Source organism: Mobula birostris, chromosome 14 (assembly GCF_030028105.1).
Source record: "Mobula birostris isolate sMobBir1 chromosome 14, sMobBir1.hap1, whole genome shotgun sequence".
Taxonomy (NCBI): Eukaryota; Metazoa; Chordata; class Chondrichthyes; order Myliobatiformes; family Myliobatidae; genus Mobula; species Mobula birostris.
In genome coordinates, this window is record NC_092383.1 from 10,698,303 (window position 1) to 10,721,021 (window position 22,719).

The 22,719-nt window shown below is 42.8% G+C and overlaps 1 protein-coding gene across 1 annotated transcript in view; it reads left to right on the forward strand.

Annotated features, from left to right (window-relative positions):
• Positions 1-22,719, forward strand: part of LOC140209696 (synaptic vesicle glycoprotein 2B-like) — a 194,625-nt gene that overhangs the window by 114,560 nt on the left and 57,346 nt on the right. The window contains exon 2 of the mRNA XM_072278089.1: positions 260-1,162. Within this exon, the coding sequence (XP_072134190.1) occupies positions 625-1,162 (538 nt within the window). The 5' untranslated portion in view covers positions 260-624. The remainder of the gene's footprint in view (positions 1-259; positions 1,163-22,719) is intronic.

Genomic DNA, 22,719 nt, shown 5'->3' on the forward strand with positions numbered 1-22,719 from the left:
TGTGTTGGAAAGATGATGGAAATAGTCACCTTCAGCACATTTAATTTAAAGCTTCATAGTTAATAAACCAAATACTGGGATTCCACTGAGCATTGATGAAGTCCCTAAGGACTGTAAACAGTAAGCCAGACATCCGTAAAAACAGCAACCCAATTTAAAACGAGATCAAAAAGAGACATGTTGCAAAATTAAGTCATTTCGTTTCAATTCATGCCTTTGAGAAGTCAAATTTTATTTTCTTTTTTGTCTTCTTTTGCAGAAATTTACCATTGGGGCTGATCAATGAATCCTGCTAAAGGTTATTCATCACTTCAAAGCACCAACAGAGCTCGAGGGCTGTGCTTTTTAGAACTGACTGGAAGGATTGCCTTGCTCTCTCCCTGATTACACCCGTCTCCCTCTGGGAGAGATGCAGTGACCTCATTGTGGAGCTGAAGAACCAGTTAAAGGATTCAGTGTTATTTCTTCAACTGAGTTCTCCTGGGAAATCAACAGAAGAACATCTATCACTTGCCATTATATTGATTGTGCCTGTCTTTTAACAGTGGAAATACGTTGTTGATAAGACCATGTCCCTGTAGTCGAGGTGTACGTCGGAAAAAAATCTAGTTTTTAGAAAGCATAATGGACGACAGATTTGGGAATAATTCAAACTTCTTCCAAGGAGCTAAGGACATTGCCAACGAGGCCAAGAGGCATGGAAGGATGCAGGATTCCTACAATCGATATGATGGCGGTGGGGACTATGCCTCCTACGATGGGGATTATTACAACAGTGGTGAGCCTCAAGTGCAGGAGGACGCTGACAGCGATGCCACGGAGGGGCACGACGAAGATGATGAAATCTATGAGGGGGAATATCAGGGAATCCCCCACCCCGATGACATTAAAGCCAATCGGATGGCAGCAGCTCAACCCATTTCAGATGAGTACAGGGACCAAGCAGACCTCATGGCGGAGCGCATGAAGGATGAGGAGCAGCTGGCGCACCAGTACGAGTCGATCATTGAGGAGTGCGGGCACGGGCGTTTCCAGTGGATGCTCTTCTTTGTCCTCGGTTTGGCCCTAATGGCTGATGGAGTAGAGGTGTTTGTGGTAGGCTTTGCACTGCCCACAGCGGAAAGAGACATGTGCATGTCAGACTCCAATAAAGGAATGCTGGGTAAGTGCTGGAACATTGGCACTCATGGGTACATCTTCTTAAAGTTCTGATTAAAGCAAAGAAATGCATTTCTGTTCCTTCTTAAAAATAATGCAAGGTCAATCGTGATGCAAATATGAAAATAGTCAGCCAGCAATTTACTCTTCATCTCATGTTCTTGACTTTTATTGCTTACTTATTTATTATTATTATTTCATTCTTTTTGTATTTGCACAGTTTGTTGTCTTCTGCACTCAGGTTGAATGCTTGAGTTGGTGCAGTCTTTCATTGATTCTGTTATGGTTATTATTCTATAGATTTATTGAGTACACCCACAAGAAAATAAATCTCAGGGTGGTATATGGTGACATATTTGTACTTTGATAATAAATTTGAACTTTCAGTGCAGTGCAGATGTCATCCATAGAGTTAGAGAGCCATGGAATGGAATGAGGCCCTTCGGCCCATTGAGTCATCACTGGCCAACAGCAATCTATTTCCACTCAACCTACAGAGAAACATAGAAATCTACAGCACATCACAGGCCCTTCGGCCCACAGTGTTGTGCCGACCATGTAACCTACTCTTAATCCGTTTACCAGTCTGAGATGCATGAAAATATCCTTACATTCTGGTGTCCATCGTTAATGGACAATTTCTCAGTCGACAGGGAAAAGCATTGACTCACCAGACCCAAGACCCGTTTCCATGTTGAGTTACTCTCCCATCCAGTGAAATGTTCATGCTTTTCTGGAGGGACCAGCCTTACGTTGTGGGGGAGGGGAGGGTTTTCTTCTCATTTTAGGTCGTGACCCTGGGATGCAAGCATAGCAGTCAGCGCAACACGGTTAGAGCTTGGGACGCTACTGAGTTCAGAATTCAATTCACCCCCTGTGCGTTCTCCTTGTGCGTGCATGGGCTTCCTCTAGGCGCTCCAATTCCTAGTCCAAAGATGTACTGGTGAGTAGGTTAACTGGTCATTGTAATTTGTCCTGAGTGTTATATAGTTGGGTTGCTGAGGAGTGTGGTCATTGGGCTGGAAGGACCTGTTCTGCTCTGTATCTCTAAACAAGTACAGTAAATAAATAATTCCTACCCAGTCACAGGCACTTAGCATGCAGGGCCATACCTACCTTTTGTTACATTTTATTTCCAAAATCAACTCCTATATACTGGAGATTTGGAAATGGTAAATATAAAGCTTTTACCTTACTGCATGAGTGAACATGGACTGAACGGTTTTATTTATTGAAACTTGGTAAAATTCTTCAACTGACTAAAGCCCAACATTTACAGGATTCGATTGGTGTCAGGCCATATTAATTTCCCTCATGTTTCAAAGTTCAAAGTAAATTTATTAACAAAGTATGTGTATGTCACCATATATCACCCTGAGGTTCATTTTCTTGCAGGCATTCACAAAGAAACACAATAGAGTCAATGAAAAAACTACACACAAACTCAGGCAACCAATGTGCAAAAGAAAACAAACAGTGTAAATACAAAAACAAAACACCCAAATAATAATAAATAAATGTAATAAATAATAAATAATATTGAGAACATAAGTTATAGAGTCCTTGAAAGGGAGTCTATAGGTTGTGGAGTCAGTTCAGTATCGAGGTGAGTGAAGTTATCCAATCTGGTTCAGGAACCTGATGGTTGTAGTATAATAACTGTACCTGAAACTGTTGGTGTGGGACCTAAGGCTCTTGTACCTTCTTCCCGATGGCAGCAGCGGAAAGAGAGTTTATCTCCTCCTGTGGTGGCAAACGTGATTTCATCAGCCCCCACAACTTATTGCAACCTGGCCCATTGTCCAGCCTTCCTGTATGAGCTGTTAGACCAGGGGTGGCCAACCTTTCACATTCCATGCGTCAATTTTTTTAACGCACGAGTTCCGATGCGCCATACAACTCTTGTACCTCCATTCAATTCTTGTAAAAATATGTTAATATAGAATTCGTACGTGAAAAAAATCACATCTGAACTCGTACGTGAAAAAATTGACGCATGGAATGTGAAAGGTTGGCCACCCCTGTAGACCAATCAGCCTGCTGAGACCTCCTGTCTGCCTTCATTCATCTGGTGCCCCAGCGGGTTTCCTGTAGATTCAGAACACCAGCGAACACACACACTCACTCACTCCCACCTTCCATAGAACTATAACAATATGACAAAATCGGGCAGCCTCATAGCCTCCATGGTTCAGATCATCGGACATCTGGGTTTGAAGCAGTAATCTTCCTGAACAATATGGTTGAGTCCCTAATTCTCTTGATTCAATACCAATACTGCTCCTTCAGCACAAAGTCTCAGCTCATATCCCAAGAGAATACTGAAGATTTCAAGGGAAGACTTCTAGTGATGCAGGCTTTGCAAGCTGAGTCACCTGCCCACCCCTTGGTGCTCTTGAGAAGGGGGTGATAGTGAGTTGGGTTCCTAAATCGCTGCAACTCCTCAGATGCAGCTATACACAGAATACAATTAGGGAGAGAATACCAGGATACTGACCCAATGTTGGAGAAGGAATGGCAATATTCTTCCAAGTCAGGATGTTGTGAGGCTTGGAGGGCAACGTCCAGGAGGTAGAGATTGTCAGAAGAGCTGTCTTTTGGTTGAGACATTAAAACGATGCTCCAGGTAAACAAAGAACATAGATCATAGATCATAGAACCTTACAGCACAGGAAGGGTGTTTAGCCACAGTGTTGTGCTGCCCTTTTAACCTATTCCAAGATCAATCAAACCCCACCCTTCCGAATAGCCCTCTGTTTTTATTTAATCTCTGTGCCAATCTAAGTCTCTTAAATGTCCATAAGCCTTCATTTTTCTTACTATTGAGATCTTAGAGTCTTATGAACGTCCCTATTGTATCAGCTTCTATCACCATCCCAGGTACTGTGCTCCAAGCATCCAGCTCTCTCTCTCCTGTAAAATAAAACTTCCTCTGACATCTCCGCTAAACTTTCCTCCACTCACCTTAAATAGATGTCTTCTACTATTGGCTATTGCCACCCTAAAAGAAAAGGTCTGGCTGTCCACTCTATCTATGCTTCTCATAATCATATACACCTCCATCAAGTTGCCTCTCATCCTCCTTTGCTCCAAGGAGAAAATTCTTAGCTAGCTCAACCTGTCTTCATAAGGCATGTTCTCTAATCCAGTCAACATTCTGGTAAATCTCCTCTGCAACCTTTCTAAAGCTTCCGCATCCTTCCTATAATGAGGCAACTAGAACTGAACATAATATTGCAAGTATGGTCTAACCAGAGTTTTATAGAGCTGCTCATATCGTTACATGCTTCCAGGTGTCTCTAAGAGTTAATGCATTTGGTTGCCTGGGCTATTCTGACACACATTCCAAACCAGCAACCTCTACAACTGAGAAGAACAAGGATGATATTGGAACACCATCTACTGCGTATCCTTCCAACCCTCTTCACCTTCTTGGGCCCTTAGCTTCCAGCAGAGCAACAGGCCATTGGTGACCTCCTGCCTCCATCATCCAAAGTCAATGGTATGGTTGGAGTTCATCAACATTTCTGTAATTCATTGTATCTCACAACTGGGATGTATAGTTGGACTTAGAGAGGCTCAAGCCCTCTACCCTCAGCTATACATCACCCTGACTTGGAACTATGCTGCCATTCCATCATTGTCCTCAAGTCTAAATCTTGAAATTCCCTCCCCTACAACATTAAGGAAATACTTTCACCGGCGAGACCTCAATGATTCAAGCAGGTGGTTCCCCATCACCTTCTCAAGGGCAGTTAGAGCTGAGCAATAAATTTTAGCCTCACCAGAAATGCTAAGGTCCCAAAAGATAAAACATAGTAAGTAAAAAGGGCTGAGGAGATATCTTGGGTGATAGGGAAAATATTTATCATTAATTAGTGCTTGGGATTGGATCATTATTGTCATAGGTACTGAGATACAGTCAAAAGCTTGTCTTGCATTTTGTTCATACAGATCAATTCATTACAGAGAGCATTGACGTAGAACAATATCAGAATGCCAAATAAAGTTTAATAGTTTCAGAGAAAGTGCTGTGCAGGTAGACAATAAGCTGCAAGATCATAACGAGGTAGATTGTGAGGCCAAGAGTCTATCTTATCATACTAGGGAACCAATCAATAGTTTCTATAACAGTATTTTTGTTAAGCTCATTTATATGAGGGCTTGATGAAATTAAATTCACTGCTATATTTTTACATTGTAGAAGAGAATTAGAGCTTTGATTTAATGCTGACCCACCTATACTAATCCCATTTACCTGGACCTGGTCGATTGCCTTCTCTGCTTTGGAAACTCAAGTGCTCATCTAGATACTTTATAAATGTTGTGAGAGTCTCTGCCTCCACCAGCCAATCAGATATCAGCCATCTTCCAGGATAGAAGTTTCCTGCTTAGTTCCCAGCTAAGTAGTTTCCTCCTTAGTTCTTGGCAAATATTTCTACAGAAGTGGTTTGTCCTTGTCTTCTTCTGGGCAGTTTCTTTACCAGATGGGTTACCCCAGCCATTATCAGTACTCTACAGAGATTTTCTGCCTGGCGCCAGTGGTCACATAACCAGGACTTGTGATAAGCACCAGTTACTCATAAGACCATCCACCAGCTGATCCTATGGGTTTACATGACCCTGATTGGGGGCTAAGCAGGTGCTGCACCTTGCCCAAGGTGACCTGCAGGCTAGCAGAGGGAAGGAGCACCTTACACCTTCTTTGGTAGAGACGTATCTCTACCCTTCCGCTCAAACTTTAAACCTATGTCTGCTAACTTTAGGTACCTTTGCTATGGTGAATAGTTTCCTAATATCAATCCTATCTATGCACCTCATAATTTTGTGTACTTTTATCAGGATCTCTCAGTCTCTTTCACTCCATGAAAAACAAACCCCACTTATTCAATCTCTCCTTGTGACTGAAACACTCCATCCAAGGCAGCATCAGTACGGTGATAAAGAACGTGAAGTGGGATTTGCACGTGCAGTTTCCTAATTCCACACTGGACCACATTCCAATGCAGTTAGTCACCTCTACTAACTAACTGTCAACTCGGACTTCAACTACTGCACAGAGTCTTGTCATCTCCAGAAGTTTTCTGATGACTCTGTCACAGTTGCATGCATTAGCAAGGGAGATGAGGCTGAGTACAGGGCTACGGTAGGAAACTTTGTCACATGGTGTGAGCAGAATTATCTGCAGCTTAATGTGAAAGAGACTAAGGAGCTGGTGGTAGACCTGAGGAGAGCTAAGGTACCAGTGACCCCGTTTCCATCCAGGGGGTCAGGGTGAACATGGTGAAGGATTACAAATACCTGGGGATATGAATTGACAATAAAGTGGACTGGTCAAAGAACACTGAGGCTGTCTACAAGAAGGGTCAGAGCCGTCTCTATTTCCTGAGGAGACTGAGGTCCTTTAAGATCTGCTGGACGATGCTGAGGATGTTCTATGAGTCTGTGGTGGCCAGTGCGATCATGTTTGCTGTTGTGTGCTGGGGCAGCAGGCTGAGGGTAGCAGACACCAACAGAATCAAGAAACTCATTCGTAAGGCCAGTGATGTTGTGGGGATGGAACTGGACTCTCTGACGGTGGTGTCTGAAAAGAGGATGCTGTCCAAGTTGCATGTCATCTTGGTCAATGTCTCCCATCCACTACATAATGTACTGGGTGGGCACAGGAGTACATTCAGCCAGAGACTCATTCCACCAAGATGCAACACAGAGCGTCATAGGAAGTCATTCCTGCCTGTGGCCATCAAACTTTACAACTCCTCCCTTGGAGGGTCAGACACCCTGAGCCAATAGGCTGGTCCTGGACTTATTTCCTGGCATAATTTACATATTACTATTTAACTATTTATGGTTTTATTATTACTATTTAATTATTTATGGTGCAACTGTAACGAAAATCAATTTCCCCCGGGATCAATAAGGTATGATTATGACTATGACTACGACTACCGAGTAGCTTAATTATCCATTGTTATTTCAAGCCAAGATTGTTCTAGACAGGGGTTCCCAACCTAGGGTCCAAGGGCCTCTTGCTTAATTGTATTGGTCCATAGCATCATAACTGTTGGGAACGCTGTTCTAGAGACTAGACAAACCGTAAGCAGAGAAAGGCAGCAGGATAAGATATGGGAAGTTTCACAATGCACCCCACATGAGGTAGGAGAGGGAAAACAGGGCAGAGGGGGGGATGGAACTATCAGAAGCCCATGATCATAAGTTTTCATTAAAAATATTATCGGCCCTTTAAGAATTTTAAACTCCAGCAAGTTATTTTAAATGGAAATGTAAGAAAGGCAGCTTGAATAGTTAATACAACCAAATAATATGGAATACAATATTTTGCTGTTCCTGCAGAGCCTCATTAAAATGATGGCTAGGTGCCCAGAATGGTATCAGATTGCACGGAAGTCTGTGATGTGAGTTTGCAGCAATGTATTGATTGAGGACTTTAATGGAAACTGCTTCTTAAAACACTGTCTTTCATTTTGTGCATTGGCAGTGAGGAAAATATATTCATGAGACTGCAATGCATTAACAGAGTGTCCTGGAGAAAAGGAAAGTAATGATGTTCCAAATGCACTCATAAGTTTTGAAGAGGCTTTGCTAGCCTAGATAATGGTTGGCAAAGCTTATTCTTCTCGAGGAATGGCAGGTGATAGAAAATAGAACATAGAGCAGTATATCACAGAATCAGGCTATTCAGCCCACAATGTTGTGCTGATTAATTAAGCTAATGATGCCTGATTATGCTGATCGCTTCTGCCTGTATATGAACCAAATCCCTCCCTTCTCTACATATTCATATTCCTATTTAAGTGCCTCTTAAATGCTTTTGTCGTATCTGTCTGGCAGTGCATTCCAGGCACTCAACACACTCTGTGTAAAAAAAACTTGCCCGGCATATCTCCTTTGAACTTTCCCCTCTCACCTTACATGCATTACCTCTAATATTAGACATTTTGACCTGGGAAAAAGATGCCAGCTGCCTGCTCCATGTATACCTCTCACAATTTTATAGACTCCAGTCAGGTCTCTTCTCAGCCAAAGGAATCATCCCAAGTTTCTCAGAACTCTCTTATAGAACCTGCCCTTTGATCTAGGAAGTATCCTAGTAGTAAACTGCTTCTGCACCACCTCCAAAGTCTCCACATCCTTCACTAATGGGGTGACCAGAATTGAATTAAGCACTCCAGTGGCAGTCTCACTAGTGTTTTATAAAGCTGCAGTATAATTTCCTTACTCTTGGGGTCAGTACCTTGACTAATAAAGTTAAGTATACCAGCCTATTAAATTATGTGACCATTTTCAGGGAGCTATGGACTTAGATCCCACGATCCCTCTATACATCAATATTGTTACGAGTCCAGCCATTAATGGTCACTTTGCATTTGATCTCACTAAGTACAATACCTATGTGAAATTGTGACTGTTCCCTCAGCTCTTGATCTCCATTGCAGGCTGATCCCTTTCTCACTTATAACAGCTTTGAGGTTCCTACATGGAACATTGATTGTAAGGCCATAAAGCCATTTGACATAGGAGTAGAATTAGGCCATTCAGCCCATCGAACTTGCGCCACCATTCCATCATGGCTGATTTATGATCCCTCTCAATCCCATTCTCTCACCTTCTCGCTGTAACCTTTGATGCCCTGACTAATCAGGATACGAGCTTCATTTTAAATATGACTTGGCCTGCACAGTTGTGGAAATGAATTCCACAGATTCACTACCCTCTGGCTAAAGAAATTCCTCCTCATCTCTGTTCTAAATGGATATCACTGTATTCTTAGGCTCTTCCCTCTGGTCCTAATTTTCCCAACTGTAAGAAACACCTTCTTCATGTCCACCCTATCTAGGCCTTTCATTATTTGATACGTTTCAATGAGAACCCCCTCATTCTTCTAAATATCAGTGAGTACAGGCCCAGGGACATCAAGCGCTCTGTATGCATTCACCGTTTCATTCCCAGAATTGTTCTTGTGAACTTTCTCTAGGCCCTCTCCAATGCCAGCCCCTGTTTTCTTAGGTAATTGGCCCAAAGCTGCTCACAGTACTCCAAGTGCAGTCTGACCAATGCCTCATAAAGCCTGAACATTACATCCTTGCTTTTGTACTCCAGTCCTCTTGAAATGAATGCTAACATTGCATTTGCTTCCTTACTACTGACTCAGACTGTAAAGTTGAATCCTGCACAAGGACTCCCAAGTCCCTTTGCAACTCCGATTTTAGATTTTTCTCTCCATTTAGAAAACAGTCTACTCCTTTATTCCTTCTACCAAAATGCTTGATCATAGACTTTCTTATGCTATATGCCACTTCTTTACTCATTCTCCCAATCTAAGACCTTTTGCAGACTCCCTGCTACCTCAACACTACTTGCCCCTCCATCTATCTTTGTATCATCATCATCGGCAAACTTGGCCACAAAGTCATCAATTCCATCATCCGAATCGTTGGCATACAACATGAAAAGAAGTGGTCCCAACATCAACCCTTGCAGAACACCACTAGCCACCAGAAGCCAACCAGAAAAGACCCCCTTTATTCCTACTCTTTGCCCTTTGCCTGTCAGCCAATCTTCTATCCATGCTAGTATCTTTCCTGTAATACCATGGACTCTTAACTTGTTAAGCAGCCTCATGTGTGGCAGCTTGTCAGAGACCTTGTCAAAGAATTCTGGTAAACAACATTCACTGACTCTCCTTTGTCTACCCTGTCTGTTAGTTCCAACAGATTTGTCAGCCAAGATTTCCTCTGAAGGAAACTATGCTGACTTTGGCCTACTTTATCATTCATGTCCAAGTATCCTGAAACTTTATCCTTAGTAACGGACTCATATATCTTTCCAACCACTGAAGTTAGGCCAACTAGCATAATTTCTTTCTTCTGCCTCCCTCCCTTCTTAAGGGGTGGAGTGACATTTGCAATTTTCCGGTTCTCTGGAACCATTCCCAAATCTAGAGATTCTTGAAAGATCATTACTAATGCCTCCACAATCTCTTCAGCTACGTTTTTCAGAACCCTGGGGTGTAGACCATCTGATGCAGGTGACTTATCTACTGTCAAGCCTTTCATCTTCCCAATTACCTTCTCCTCAGTAATAGCAACCACACTTAATTCTGTCCCTGACAATCTTGAAATTCCAGCATACTGCTAGTGGTTTCCACAGTGAATACTGATGCAAAATGCTCATTAAGTTCATCTGCTGTTTCTTTGACCCCCCCCCACCATTACTCCCTCTCCAGCATTCTTTTCCAGCAGTCCAATATCCACTCTTGTGTCTCTTATTCTTTATATATCTGAAAAAAAATACTTTTTATACCTTGCTTTGTATTATCGGCTAGCTTACCTTCATATTTCATCTTTTCTCGCCTAATAGGTTTTTTAATTGCCTTCTGTTGGTTTTTAAAAGCTTCCTAAACCTCTAACTTCCCATTAAGTTTTGCTATATTATATGCTCTCTCTTGTACTTTTGTGCTGTCATTGACTCCTCTCGTCAGCCACGGTTGCCTCATCCATCCTTTAGAATACTTCCTCATTCCTGTGGCCCTGAATTGCCCCAAGAAAATCCAGCCATTGCTTTTCTGCCATCATCCCTGCTACTGTTCCCTTCCAATGAACTTTACCCAGACCCTCTCTCACGTCTCTGTAATTTCCCTTTCTCCACTGTACACTGAAAAACTCAATATGCAAATACATGTAATTTACACTAATTGTTCATCCATATCACTCTATTCCTTTCATATTCATGTGTCTATCTAAAAACTTCCTAAACTCTACCAGACTGCTTGCTTCTGCTACTACCCCTGGTAGCCCATTCCAGATACAGCCACTCTCTCCGTGATAAAATTGCACAGCACATAGCCCTCAAGCTTATTCCCTCTAATGTTAAAAGCATGTCCTCCAGTGCTTGATATTTCTACCAATGGATTCTTAGGATTCTAAGCAGTATGGAAGAATGGAGGGACTTGGAGGTCCAGAACTATAGATCCCTCAAAGCTGTCACACAAGTTAATAGGCTGGTTAAGAAGGTGTTGGGTATGTTTGCCTTCATGAGTAGGGGGCTTGGGTTGAAGAACTATAAGGTAATGTTGCAATTCTATGAAACTCTAATTAGAGCACAATTGGAGTATTGTGCTCAGTTTTGGTTGTCCCATTACAGGAAGGATGTAGAAGTTTTAGAAAGGAGGTTTATCAGAATGTTAGAGAACATGTCTTTTGAGGAAAAGTTCTGTGACCTAGGGTTTTTCTCTTTGGTGTTGTATGAGATTATGTGTTGCGTACATATGGTGGACAGTCGTCACCTTTTTCCCCATGGTAGCAGTGGCCAATACCAGAGGCATTTGTTTAAGTTGAGTGGAGGAACATTTAGGGGAGATGTCAGAGGTACATAGAGGTATAACAGTGAGTGTCTGGAACACATTGCAGGGGGTGGTGGTAGAGTCTAATACATTAGGAACCATTAAAAGACTCTTAAGCACATGGATGTAGGAAAAGTAGGGCGTTATGGGCTGTTAATGTTGGAGATGGATTGGACACATGATGAGAAGAGAGGCTAACTCAGTCATAAAGACAAGACTTCATTGGGCCCCTGAAGGCAGAGGAGACCAAAGACAACTTGGCGCCATTCTGTAGAGGTAGAAATGAGGGCCCTGAACCACACCTGGGCACAATAGTGAAGATGGCCAAGGACAGACAGAGATGGAAGACCTTCACTGCTGCCCTAAATGCCAGCGGTGTAATGTGCAGTAAGTAAATATGGGCTGTGTGGAAAGGACGGATTCAATTGATTTAGGTTTATATAGGTTGGCACAACATGGTAGGCCAAAGGACCGATACTATGTCGTACTGTTCTATGTCCCATATTCTATCCTGGGGAACAGATTCTGACGGCTCCGTCCTATCTACCCTATACCAGGTCTAGTCTGCTCAGTCTTCCCTTATATTGCAAACACATCATCCCACTTCTTCGCGCACCTTTGCTTCATCTGCCACAAAAGGCGGGATTTCCTATGGCTGCCCATTTTAATTCCACTTCCTACTCCCTTTCTGACATGCTAGTCCGTGACTTCCTGTAAGGTCATGATGAGCAACGCTTCATATTCCTTCTGAGAAGCCTCCAGCCTGATGGAATGAACATCAGTGTGGCATGAATATTGAATTTTTCTAATTTCTGATAATATCTCTCCATCCCCCATCTCGCTTTTTCTTTTCCCCTTTCTGGCATCCCTCTACCCCTTCTCTTTTCTTCACCTGCCTGTCACCTCCCTCTGGTGCACCTCCTCCTTCCCTTTCTACCAAGGTCCACTGTCCTCTCCTATTAGATTAATTCTTACAACACACACAAAAAATGCTGGTGAACGCAGCAGGCTAGGCAGCATCTATAGGAAGAGGTACAGTTGACGTTTCGGGCCGAGACCCTTCGTCAGGACCAGCTGAAAGAAGAGATAGTAAGAGATTTGAAAGGGAGGGAGGGGGAGATCCAAAATGATAGGAGAAGACAGGAGGGGAGGGATGGTGCTGAGAGCTGGAAAGTTGATTGGCAAAAGGGATACGAGGCTGGGGAAGGGAGAAGATCATGGGATGGGAGGCCTAGGGAGAAAGAAAGGGGGAGGTGGGAGGAAGCCCAGAGGATGGGCAAGGAGCTATAGTGAGAGGGACAGAGGGAGAAAAAAGAGAGAGAGAATTAGCCTTTTCACCTATCACCTCCCAGCTTTTCACTTTATAGCTCCTCCCTCACTCATCCAGCTTCCCCCTCACCAGGTTTCCCCTGTCACCTGCCAGATTGTCTTCCTTCTCCTCTGCCCAGCTTCTTATTCTGGCTTCTCCCTGCTTCCTTTCCAAAATGATGACGGGTCTCGACTCTTTATTCTTCTCCATTGATGATGCCTGACCTGCTGACTTCCTCCAGCATTTTGTGTTTGTTATCCTGTACCTCACATAATTATGAAAACCTCCATCAGGTCTCCCCTTTGTTTTTGTTCCTCCAGGAAGACAACCTAACTCTATAAGAAGAGAATTCTCATTTCAGTGTACATGTTAGACAAAACAGTACAAGTTTTAGAATTATATCTATTTTTACAAGGACAGCAGGACACAAAGGGAACAGACATAGAGATTAAATTTGAATCCTACCATGGAACAGAGAAAGTGGAGCTTTGTTCTGCCCCTAAACAGATTGGATTAAACGTCCAAGTTGTTTGAGTTTCATCGCTTCTGAAGGTTTTGTTTCCCTTGCACAGCACTGACCTACTGCAGACAGGACCTTTGTAGTGTCGCAGGCATTATATCGGACAGCCACTCCTTTTATAATCCTTAAATCTAGCTAAAAGGAGGGGTTGAGATTTGCCCTGAACCAATCACCCAATGAAACTCAAAGCACAAATCATTCATTCTGTGCTGTGTCGTATGATGTAGGTGACCATGAATACACTCTTCTTGGGCTTCCAGCCTGTACTTGGTTGGAAGCCTGAGAAAAGTACATTCGTCATATGCACCAGAAAAGCATTAGATTCCAGGTGATCATAGTCTATCTGTGACCATGATTGTACTTGGCAAATTTTTCAACAGAAGTGGTTTGCCATTGCCTTCTTCTGGGCAGTGTCTTTACAAGATGAGTGACCCCAGCCATTATCATTACTCCTCAGAGATTGTCTGCCTAGCGTCAGTGGTCACATAATCAGGACTTGTGATATGCACTGGCTATCCACCACCTGATCCCATGGCTTCATGTGACCCTGATCAGGGGGATAAGCAGATGCTACACCTGCCCAAGGGTGACCTGTAGGCTAGCGGAGGGAAGATGCGCCTTACACCTCCTTTGGTAGCGAAGCATCCCCACCCTGCCACCATAAAGCACAAATACAGATGCTGAAAATCTGAAATAAAATGCTGGAAATGTTCAGCAGATCAGACAGCATCTGTGGAGGAAGTAATGTTTCAACTCGATGATCCCTCATTGGAATTGGGAAAGACAGAAACAAGCAGTAGAGTTTGTGAGGTGGTGTAGTCATCTTACTGCTGCAGATGCCAGTACTCGAGGTGCTCAATGCCATCTTGATTGCCCCTTCTCCAACTTGAATAATCACGGACTGGGAGACCCAAGGGTTAGTACAGATGCTGCATTTCTTTGAGAAGCTTCATGTACATCCTTGAATCTTGTTTCAATCTGCTTGATTATTGCTTCCCATAACAGATCTTGTCAATGATGGTCCAAAGGTTTAATGGTTCCTTTTAATGTCGGAGAATGTGTACAGTATGCAACTTGAAATTCTTACTCTTCACGGACATCCGCAAAACGGAAAGAATGAATAACAGAAGAATGTTAGATCCCAAAAGCCCCCCATCCACCTTCCATGCGTAAACAGCAGCAAAGCATCAAAGCTCTTGTTCCAGCAGGAAGTGCCAGTTCTTCCCCCACCCCCCACCACCATGCAAGCAATAGCAAAGCCCCTAAAGAGATCATGATGTAGAGGCCATCAAAAACTACAGTCCATAACTCAGCATTTCGACATGTAACATACCCTCCTCTCTCTATAGAGGGAGAGAGAGGTATCTCCCCTTCCACTGCGAGAGGGGAGACCAATAGCTCACTGTTTCAATGTTAGAGCCAGCTGCGCCTCTTATTCAAGCTCACCCAACTAGAGAATCAGCAGACTTCTCCCCGCCCCGCCCACCGCTCCCCCTTCAAGAGAGAGAGAGAGCATTGTGGGGTTTGGGAACAGGCGTACAAGGCAAGTGGTCATTCCAATTCAAACTCAGTGCTGGGAAAAATGTCCTCAGACAAACCCTAATATTGGTTCACTTATCGTTTCAGTGAATCAGATGCTTGTTCATTGTTTCTAAGAGTTATTTCGGTCCCTGTGTAATCATCAGATTCAAAATTGGCCAGCACTGTAGTGTTCTGTTATCATTTGCAGGTTTAGGTCACAGTTGTTGATATCCGGAGTCACTGAGATACACATGTCCCCCTGATATTCACATAGACACAGTACAGGAACATAGTGCCATTTGCCAAACAGTCTATTACAATAACAGTACAACCACAGGACCACGGTTTAAAGTAAAATGCCAGGCACAACCAACAATCTGGGCACAAATTGAAATCAAAGTTTGATGTTGAGAAAGGAAGTTTTCCCCCCAGTATTTCACAGCAGCAGGTGAATCATCAGTGATGAATGCAGATGTCCTATTGTATGAAAGAAAGAGACAAGAATTCTCTCAGCATTCTTCCAATATTCCTTCTTCAGCCAGGATCCAAAGGAAACAGGTTGCAGTTGTTACTTTATGTATTGTTTCTGGAATCCTGCTGTGTACCAACATGCCAAAAGTGACTGCATTTGAGAATCACAAGAATGATCTGGGAATCAACAGAAAACAGAAAAGGTGTGTCAAAAGGGTGATGTTATGGTAGTGATGGGAGATTTTAGCATGCAGGTCGATTGGGAAAATTAGGTTGGTAATGGATCTCAAGAGAGTGAGCTTGTTGAGTGCCTAAGAGATGGCTTTTTAGAGCAGTTTGTCGTTAAGCCTAATAGGGGATCAGCTATACTGAATTGGGTGTTATGTAATGAACCGGAGGCAATTAGGAAGCTTAAGGTAAAGGAACCCTTAGGAACCAGTCATCACAATATGATTATGTTCCACTTGAAATTTGATAGGGAGAAAGTAAAGTCTGATGTAGCCGTATTTCAGTGGAGTAAGGGAAATTACAGTGGTATGAGAGAGCAGTTGGCCAAAGTAAATTGGAAGGAACTGCTGGCAGGGCTGTCAGCAGAGCAGCAATGGTGTGCATTTCTGGAAAAAACGAGGAAGGTGCAGGACATGTGTATTCCAAAAATGAAGAAATACTCAAATGGTAAAATAGTACAACCATGGCTGACAAGGGAAAGCAAAGCTGTTGTAAAAGCAAAAGAAAAGGCATACAACAAAGCAAAAATTAATGGGTAGAAAGAGGATTGGGAAGTTTTTAAAAACCTACAGTGAGCAACTAAAAAAATCATTAGAATGGAAAGGATGAATACGAAAGCAAGCTAGCAAATCGTTGTCGTGGCTATCCCTTGAGGCCAAGGATGATGGTCTTTGTTCTGTTGATCTACTTATGGGCTCTCAAGTGGCTTATGAGTCCAATCTTGGCTTTGAAAGTTCTTCCGCATTCAGGACAGGTAGTTCCAGGTGGCAGATCGGGCTTTGGTTGTTGCTGCCTCTCTTTCCATTTTCTTCTCTTTTCTTCTAATTCTGCACATCTGTTGGCTTTGAAAGTTGCTGCTCCTTTTCAGATGATGGCTTGCCAGAGTTTCCTGTCCTTGGCATTGGTTTCCCAATTGTTGATGTCGATGTTACATTTCTTCATGTTGGCTCTTAAGACGTCTTTGAGTCTCTTCTGTTGTCCACCTCTTTTACGTTTGCCTTCTTTAAGCTGGGAGTAGAAGATTTGTTTCGGCAGACGTTCAAAACAAATCTTCTACTCCCAGCTAGCAAATAATATCAAAGTGGATAGTGAAAGTTTTTTCAAGTATGTTAAAAATAAAAGAGAAATGAGTGGATATTGGACCACTAGAAAATGAGGCAGGAGAGATAATAATGGGGTCAAGGAAATGGCTGATGAACTAAATAAGTATTTTACATCAGTCTTCACTGTAGAAGACACTAGCAGTATGCCTAATGTTGTAGTGTGTGAAGGAAGAGAAGTGGGTGCAGCTACTATTACAAGAGAGAAGGTGCTTAAAAAGCTGAAAGACCTAAAGGTACATAAGTCACTCGGGCCAGATGAACTGCACCCTAGGGTTCTGAAAGAGGTAGTGTTAGAGATTGTTGTGACATTAGAAATAATCTTTCAAAAATCATTGGACTCTGCCATGGTGCCAGGGGACCGGAAAATTACAATGTCACTCCACTCTTTAAGAAAGGAGGAAGGCAGTAGAAAGGAAATTATAGATCAGTTAGCCTGACCTCAGTGATTGGAAAAGTGTTAGAGTCAATTATTAAGGATGAGGTGATGGAGTATTTGGTGACAGAGGTCAAGATAGTACAAAGTCAGCATGGTTTCCTTCAGGGAAAATCCTGCCTGACAAACCCGTTGGAATTCTTTGAAGTGATTACAAGTGGGATAGATAAAGGGGATGCAGTAGATGTTGTATACTTGAACTTTCAGAAGGCCTTTGACAAGGTGCCACACATGAGGCTGCTTAAGTTAAGAGCCCATGATATTACGAGAAAGTTACTAACATGGTTAGAACATTGGCTGATTGGTAGGAGGTAGCGAGTGAGAATAAAAGGATCCTTTTCTGGTTGGTTGACAGTCACTAGTGGTATTCCGCAGGGGTCGGTGTTGAGACCACTTCTTTTTATGCTGTATATAAATGATTTGGATGATGGAATAGATGGCTTTGTTGCTAGGTTTGCAGATGATACGAAGATTGATAGAGGGGCAGGTAGTGTTGAGGAAACAGATAGGATGCAGAAGGACTTAGACAGATTAGGAGAATGGGCAAGAAAGTGGCAAATGAAATACAGTGTTGGGAAATGCATGGTCATGCACTTTGGTAGTAGAAATAAATGTGCAGACTATTTTCTAAATGGTGAGAAAATCCAAAAATCTGAGATGCAAAGTGACTTGGGAGTCCTCGTTTAGAACAGCCTAAAGGTTAACTTGCAGGTTGAGTCGGTGGAAAGGAAGGCAAATGCTATGTTAGAATTCATTTCAAAAGGTCTAGAATATAAGAGCAAGGGTGTGATGCTGAAGCTTTATAAGGCACTGGTGAGGCCTCACCTTGAATATTGTGAACAATTTTGGACCCCTCATCTTAGAAAAGATGTGCTGGCATTGGAGAGGGTCCAGAGGAGGTTCACAAGGATGATTCCAGGAATGAAAGGGTTATCATACGAGGAATGTTTGATAGCTCTGGGTCTGTACTCGCTGGAATTCAGAAGGATGAGGGGGGGATCTCATTAAAACCTTTTAAATGTTGAAAGGCCAAGACAGAGTTGATGTGGAAAGGATGTTTCCCATGGTGGGAGAGTCTAGGACAAGAGGGCACAGCCTCAGGTATGAGGGCGCCCTTTCAAAACAGAGATTTGGGGAAATTTCATGAGCAAAAGGGTGGTGACTTTGTGGAATTTGTTGCCACATGCAGCTGTGAAGGCCAGGTCATTGGGTATTTTTAAGGTGGAGATTGATAGGTTCTTGATTGCACATGGCTTCAAAAGTTATGGGGAGGAGGCCAGGAACTGGGGTTGAGGAGGAGAAATATAAAGTATCAGCCATGATTGAATAGCAAAGCAGACTCGATGGGCGAGAAGGTCTAATTCTGCTCCTATGTTTTATGGTCTTATGGTCTTATTTAATGTAGGAGGAGTGTTTGATTGCTCTGGGCCTGTACTCACCGGAGTTTAGATAAATGTCAGGGGATATCTCTGAAACCTAAACAATATTGAATGGCCTAGATAGAGTGGATATGGAGAGGATATTTCCTCTAATAGAGGAGTCTAGGGCCAGAGGGCACAGCCTCAGAATTCAAGGATGTCCCTTTAGACAGAGTTGAAGAGGACTTTCTTTAGCCAGAAGGTGGTGAATCTGTGGAATTCACTGTCACAGACAGCTGTGGAGGCCAAGTCATTGGGTATATTTAAAGAGGAGGTTGATAGGTTCTTGATTAGCCAGGTCATCAGCAGTTACTTGGAGAAGGCAGGAAAATGAGTTTGAGAGCCACGATTGAACTGCAGAGCAGATTTGATGGGCCAAATGGCTTAATTTTGCTCCTATGTCTTAGGGTCTTATGGGTCACTGGAAAGATAATTAATTGTTCATAAAGTTTCCTGAAAAGGCATTGTTATTCGCATCTTGGTATCTTGCCAACTCCTTTTCCACCACGGATTTCCCCTCACTGAAACATTTGGAAGGCCTAATTATGTTAACAGTATTAAATAAGTCCACATGCTTGTCCTGCATTCTAATAAGTTGCTGCCAGGATTGACACAAGTGTGCGGTTATGGCCCCAATGCAGAGGGAGAGCCACTGAAGCAGATGAACACTTTACCGACTTTTAATTAGAACTGTGCAGAATTAAAACATAAACAATAAATGCTTGGCCCACGGGGCCATTAGCTAAAACTGTCAAACTGAAAGCCAATGCCAATACTGTGGCTAGGAAGCAGTAACTTAACACTAAATGGATACAGCTTCTTTATTTTGTAGACCTCGGCTGGTATTCCATCGAATCCAGTGGCCTTGTTGTTTTTCAAGGTTTTGATGGCTTCCTTGACTTCTACAAGTGTTGGTATTTTGCCTAGGGAGTCATCAACTTTGGAATGTTGTTAATCACATTCCTGTCAAGTGAGATGGTTTGATTTAGAAGATCTTCAAAGTGCTCCCTCCATCTAGAATTGATGTCAGCATTGCTCTTCAGGATGGTTGAACCATCTTTGCTTTTGAGAGGGGCTTGACCGTGAGTGGATGGACCAAAAATAGCTTTAGTTGTGTTGAAAAAACCTCAAGTGTTGTTGGCATTTGCTAGTTGTTGGATTTCCTGAACTTTCTTCCTCCACCATTGGTTTTTCAGGCTTTGGGTGCTCTTCTGGACTGCAGCCTTGCATTCTTGATAGCATTTCCTTTTGGTAGCCGAATCTTGGTCATTTTGTAAGGTAATGAAAGCTTTTCTCTTTTTAAATGTTCGTGTACAAAGCAGTGGTAATCCCAATGCTCCTGTATGCATCTGACGACATCTGAAGGCACTTGAAAAGTTCCATCAATGCTGCCTTCGAAATTTCTTAAATATCAGCTGGGAAGATAGAAGAACCAATGTCAGTGTGCTAAATTAAGCTAAAACAACAAGCATTGAAGCCTATATCATCAAGAACCAACTAAGATGGAGCGGTCATATTGTTCGGATGAAAGATGAACATCTGCCGAAACAAATCTTCTACCCCCAGTTTAAAGAAGGCAAACGTAAAAGAGGTGGACAACAGAAGAGATTCAAAGACTTAAAAGCCAACATGAAGAAATGTAACATCGACATCAACAATTGGGAAACCAATGCCAAGGACAGGAAACTCTGGCAAGCCATCATCCAGGAAGGAACAGCAACTTTCAAAACCAACAGATGTACAGAATTAGAGGAAAAGAGAAGAAAATGGAAAGAGAGGCAGCAACAACCAAAGCCCGATCTGCCATCTGGAACTACCTGCCCTGAATGCAGAAGAACTTTTAAAGCCAAGATTGGACTCATAAGCCACTTGAGAGCCCATAAGTAGATCAACAGAATGAAGACCATCATCCTCGACCTCGAGGGATAGCCACGACAACACAGCTTCTTTACATCATCAATCTAAATGGTAGTCTTCTTTCCCGCAACAAGAACAAGGGTAAGCAAGGAACATAGACGTTGCTGTGCTTTTGGTCGAGTGTTGACAAGACTGGTGTGAGAGGAAGGGAGTTAGATACCACCACAATGAAACACTAATCAGCTGGAACACTCATACACACGAATGTGATTTCTGAACCTGCTCTGTAGCCCACGTGTGAGGGCGCGCAGACCCTGCAACAGAGCCCGTAGTGGTTGTTATGGTTTGTAACTCCAAACATTAAATTAACTGAAAGGAAAAGCCAGACATCCGAAATGTGAGCCTAACTTTATTTTTACTTTAAACAAGGCACACACATATCACATGGTAGTATTGTGACAATTAATCTCACTTATTTTTACATATAACACATAATGAATTATTTAAATAAAGAAGAATGCTTAATCAAATAATATATTTATAATATTACTTAAATACCATGAAATATTAAATACAAAACATTCCTCCCTGGTAAGCTATAAACTCCTACTCAATATAGAACGGTTTTCAACTATATACAAAGTATACTATAAAGCATAGAACGTAGAAATCTACAGCACATTACAGGCCCTTTGACCCACAATGATGTGCCGACCATGTAACCTACTCTAGAGACTGCCTAGAATTTCCCTACTAAGCTCCATGTACCAATCTAAGAGTCTCTTAAAAACCCTATGTATCCACCTCTACCACCATCGCTGGCACCTCGTTTTAGCCATTTCAGCCTTGTGAAAAAGCCTCTGGCTATCTACACGATCAATGCCTCGTGTGTACATAATATTATATGATGCAACTGCTATACAGGCATGTATAGCATTGTCAATTTTTAAATTGCCTACAAATGTAATTGCTGTGAAGGATTTCTTACTGTTGTGGGATAATGTCTTTCCTCATAAGGGAAGCGGTCACTCTGCTTGGCAGGTGAGACTTGTGACTGTGAAACCATCTCAGGTTCTGGGCCCTGCTCTGTGGTGGTTGTAGGAGCTGACTCCAGGACTGCAGGAAGTCGCTCTGATAGCTTTGGATACCTTTCTTCTATAACAATTGACTCTGCTTGCTTCAACTGATCGATGTGTCATCCCCAGAAGACACCAAACGCAATCTCCACTGTGTAGGAGAGTGGTCCAGTTCTGTCCTTAATCTTTCTGAGAGCCCACTTTTGATCACCTCTGTAGCCCCTTCCCACGACTGCTGTTCCAAGAGTGAAACATTGAACCTCCTTGCTTGAGGAGTCCCCTATTTGTCTCCACTGTTTATCCTGCATATTCCTTCTGAGATGGGATTGAGCAGATCCAAGTGTGGATATAAGGGACAATCCAGGAAAAGCATCGTTAGTGAGTTGTTGGTTGTGGAGTGTGCTGCATTACGATATGCAAGGAGGAAATTGGCAGTCTTCTGGTTCAGTATCAGTGTAGTGTGTTCTGCTGACATTGCTCGCAGTGTGCCCTTTGGACTCTGGACAAACCTTTACACCGGGCCATTCGTAGCTGGGTGATACGGTGCAGATGAAATATGTCTTCTCCATTCATTTCAGGAATGACTGAAACTGTTCTGCCACAAACTGTGGTCCATTGTCACTGGCTAGGTGTTCTGGAACACCAGTCTTTGCCAAAGAGCTACTCAACACATCAACAGTGTGCGAGGCTGTGGTGGAGGCTATTGGGAACACTCCTGGCCACTTTGTAGCTGCATCTACTAATACCAAGAAATTTATGCTGATAAATGGTCTGGTAAAACCCACGTGCATCCTTTGCCAGGGTTGGAGAGTCACTGCTCTAGGCATGTACTGAATGTGTTGCCATCCCGCACAACGCATGGCAAACTGCTCAATCTGCTGTTCTATCCCAGGCCACCAGACAGAGCTTCTAACCAATGTTTTCATTTTAACTGGCAAGTAGCTTCCACAAAACTTTAGCTGTCAGCTTGGATGGTACAACAACTCTCAATCCTCACATAAGGCAACCTCTGTCGAGGGCAAGTTCATCTTGGAGCCGGTAAAGATGGGGACACAGGAGTTTTTGATGCACATTCCAGCCATTTTGGGCGGCAATGTGGACCTGAGACAGTGTGGTGCTTTTTCTGGTTTCCCCTTGGATCATCACAGCCGTATTAGGGAGACTTCCAATTTGCACTACGGACTGTCCTCTTGTAAATTTCCAAGTATTTCCCTTTGCAAAAGTAAACAGGACAATCCACCAGCATTCCCATGATTGGGTTT